We start from the raw sequence: 3,826 nt of genomic DNA, 5'->3' as shown, positions 1-3,826 counted from the left end.
TCAAAAACCATCAGCGAACCAATTAGCTTTTGAGAAATTTAGTTCCAATAACGTTTAGATCGTTAATGTTTTTTTACATAGTAATGGTGAAAAACATTTATAAACCCTGTTGGCTCCTGTCTGCTACATATTTTGCAGCATTGAAGTAGCTGAGAGGATCTGAGCTTAACTCTACCGCAGCAGAAGGGGCCTGGCTGCCAGACTGCCACAAAAAAAAAAAAAAAAAAGTCATTACCCTTGACAGCATACAGTGGTCCAGCCAGGAGGCAGACATCTTGAAAAGGAAAGCAGATTTGACTTATGGTTTTGATTTATAAATCAAATTAATCCAGATAGAATAAACACATTAATGTCAATTCTTAATGTATTAAGTGAAAATATAACACATATCTGTTAATTTTAAAATAATGCACTAATTCTGAAGATTTGAACATTAACACACAGATGCCTAAAGGGATTATGGGTAATCTGAGCCTCTGCTCATACTGATTGGTTGACGAATTGATTCTATGTAAAAACCAACACAAGTTAATGTAACGTGTGTTGGTGTTTACAACTGTGTGATATATAACCGGGGTCATAATGTATAGAACACTGCCATCTACTGGTGCCCGGTTGTGGGTTCAGGCAAGGTCATGGGTTTGATTCCCATCTGTGGCCTTTCTATGTGGAGTTTGCATGTTCTTCCCGTATTTGAGTGGGTTCTGTCTGGGTGTTCTGACTTCCTCCCACATCCAAAGACATGCAGGTTAAGTGGATTGGAAACTTTAATTTGTCTATAGGTATGCATGTGGATGTGTTTGTTTGTCTATATGTAGCCAAACGACAGACTGGTGTCCTGTCCAGGGTGTCACATTGTCATTATGGGGTATTGGATGTAGAATTTTGAGGAAGAAAATTAATTTCATTCATTTCAGAATATGGCTGTAACATAAAAAAAAATGTGGAACTAGAGCACCACACTTGCAGAGCGTAAACCTCCGCAAAAACTAGTTTGCAATTCTACAAATGTTTACCAAAGATTTTCAAGGTCAAAGTCCTGTTAGAAGTGGGTTTTCATAAGCTGAAATATAATACAAAATATAGATCAAAAGAGCTTTTCAATGTTAAAAAGAATCAAATATCCACAATCCAAATAAATTATGAAAGAGATCAGATCTTTTTTGACAGAGTTATGAGTTTTTGAAAATTTGTTCAATGTTAAAGATAGGGAGTTTTTTAAAGACGTGTGTGCATGGGTGTCTATACAACAAACAACAAATAAAACACAAAAAAGGGGAGGGAAAATAGTGCTGTATATATAGTAAAAGTAAGTCCCTTCTGCTGCTCCCTTGTTTGCACTCGGGGTCGCCACAGCAAATCCAAGGTTGATCTGCATGTTGAATTGGCACAGATTTTACGCAGGATGCCCTTCCTGATGCAACTCCACATTACATGGAGAAATGTGGCAGGGGTGGGATTTGAACCCGGAACCTTCTGCACTGAAACCAAGCACACTAACCACTTGGCCACCACCCCTGCTTATAGTGCTGTATATATACATATGTATATATATGTGTCAGCGGCAATATTTTCCCCCTTTTGGTGTTTTATTAATTGTTGTTTCTTGGGCATGTGACATGAATTACTAAATATAAAGTAAAATGAAAATAAGATGTTTTAATGTGAATGTCATATGCACATTCATAATGATGTCACATCATCATTATATATATTTCCTAAAAAATATCTTGGATAAATAATTAAGCCTAAAAGATCATTTTCATATTCAAACCAGGTGATATGACGGTAAAAATGGTCTTTTGTTACCATATGTATGCATGATAAATGTTTGAGAAAAACTACATATAATGAGGACGAAGACATTCCAACGTTAGTATCAAATATAATAATTTATTCATAAAAATGACAAACAAAGGAACTTGTTGTAGTTTGTAACAAAATACATCAGTAGCCACTAATGAAATACAACATTTAGTTGTAAAAGAAGGCGCGATGTCAAAGTCAGGCATTCTGATTCAGACACATTTTGCCATGTTCTTTGGCATCATAGTCTGAGTTTGCAGCTGCGCATCCATGTACGCCGGCTTCAGTTCACGTGCGCCTGTGCGCGGCGCAGCCCCACAGTCACGCAGTCATGGGTTCATGTGTGCAGGGAAGACAAAGATGCGCTTCATCCCCAGTCGGATGTTGCGCTGTCGGTCCATGACTCTCCGCTGTCATCTCCGTCCACGGAGCAACAGCCGCTGCGTCTGCGCCATCCGGTGCGCGTCTCTCGGCGCCAAGGAAGCCGGTGATCGCCTGCACCCACGGCGGTCACCCAGTCATAACGGCAGTGCAAGTCAGGTCCGGCCCGCACTGAGCCCGCAGGAAGAGGGAGAGACGGGACTGGGTCACAGAGAGGAGAACCCGCTCAGCGCGCTTGGAGGAGCTGGCGCAGCATCCCCGTGATGCGGAGGAACTTGTCCTTCTTTCGCTGCTTCAGAGCCATGAGCGCACGCGCCGTCTCCTCTGGGTCCTGGGTGTCGAAGATGCTCCTCACTCTCTCCTCCGCCTTCATGTCGCCGGTTTTCTGGAACAGCCGCATCAGCGCGTGCTGGTTGACATTATCGAAAATGTTGGCTACAGCCTTCTTGCGGTTCGCTGTGTCGAACTGGTTGCCGCGCACGCAGGGGCTGACCCGGCGGCACTCGAAGGACGCGTCGCTCGACATGGTGTTTCTTTGTGTTTGCGGTGCGCAGGCTGTGACCCGAGTTGTTCGGCGCGCACTGAGCGTCCTGAGCGGCGCCTAAAGGCTGAGTGAGAGAGTGAGCGCGCAGCCGACTGGTTTTTATAGAGCTGATGGGGAGGCGAGGGAGGAGGTGTCGGATCCCCATGAGGCACTCCTGGTGATGACATCAGCTGTTGCGAAGCAGAGAGAGGCACCGCCTTGAGCGCGCTAGTGCAGTTCCATCCAGACCTTTATGCGCGGCAGTTTGGCAGAGGGTGCGTAAAATACCACTTTGTGCAAGTTTAAACTTCAGGGAAATGAAATCTTCAGTGATTCTTATAAAGAAACAAACCGTTACATTAGTTGCAGCTTCATCCAGACCTTTACGCGCGGCAGTTTGGCAGAAGGTGCGTAAAATACCAGTTTGTGCAAGTTTAAACTTCAGGGAAATTAAATCATCAGTGATTCTTATAAAGAAAAAAAAAACAAAAAAAAAAAACGTTACATTCGTGGAGCTTCATCCAGACCTTTACGCACGGCAGTTTGGCTGATGGTGCGCAAAAATACCAGTTTGTGCAAGTTTAAACTTCAGGGAAATGAAATCTTCAGTGATTCTTATAAAGAAACAACAAAGTTTCACAAACAAAATCGTTGCATAGACAGACAAGAGGCTCAAAATATTTAATGTACCACATAAAACAATAATATAAGAATTGTTTTATTAATTTGTAGTAGCTATTCTGATTTAAGACCATTCTGAACAGTCTTTCTTCATGTCTTCTGACTTACAAGTTGAATTCATGTTTAAAGTTGACAACTCCTCACTTTGAGTTGATGAATATATAGAATATTGGCATACTTCCCAGCATGCATTGCATAAGTTTAATAAACATCATAAATCCATTTTTCCAACTTTGAAAAGAAGTTACTGAAATCCATACATGTTTATATGTTAAGTCATGCTTGTTTTCCTTGCTTTGGTGTGCCTGCCAATGCACTGCAATTCACGTAGCAATAAACCTCAGTGCAAACCGCAACCACGAGTGTCCTTTGTGTGACTCGTGTTTATGGTTTTGTATCAAAGCACGGGTTGTCCTAATGATGTATTATGAGCGG

At 42.1% G+C, this 3,826-nt stretch overlaps 1 protein-coding gene across 1 annotated transcript; it reads right to left on the bottom strand.

The window, feature by feature from the left end:
• Positions 1 to 1,876: 1,876 nt before the first annotated feature.
• On the bottom strand, positions 1,877 to 2,815 carry tcima (transcriptional and immune response regulator a). The gene has a single exon (XM_034171035.1). The coding sequence runs from the start codon at positions 2,711 to 2,713 to the stop codon at positions 2,414 to 2,416; it is 300 nt and encodes a 99-aa protein (XP_034026926.1). The 5' UTR covers positions 2,714 to 2,815; the 3' UTR covers positions 1,877 to 2,413.
• Between the last annotated feature and the right edge of the window lie 1,011 nt (positions 2,816 to 3,826).

The sequence above is a fragment of the Thalassophryne amazonica genome, chromosome 5 (assembly GCF_902500255.1).
Source record: "Thalassophryne amazonica chromosome 5, fThaAma1.1, whole genome shotgun sequence".
NCBI lineage: Eukaryota > Metazoa > Chordata > Actinopteri > Batrachoidiformes > Batrachoididae > Thalassophryne > Thalassophryne amazonica.
The sequence above is the reverse complement of the archived record's forward strand: the minus strand, read 5'-3'. Positions and strand labels throughout refer to the sequence as shown.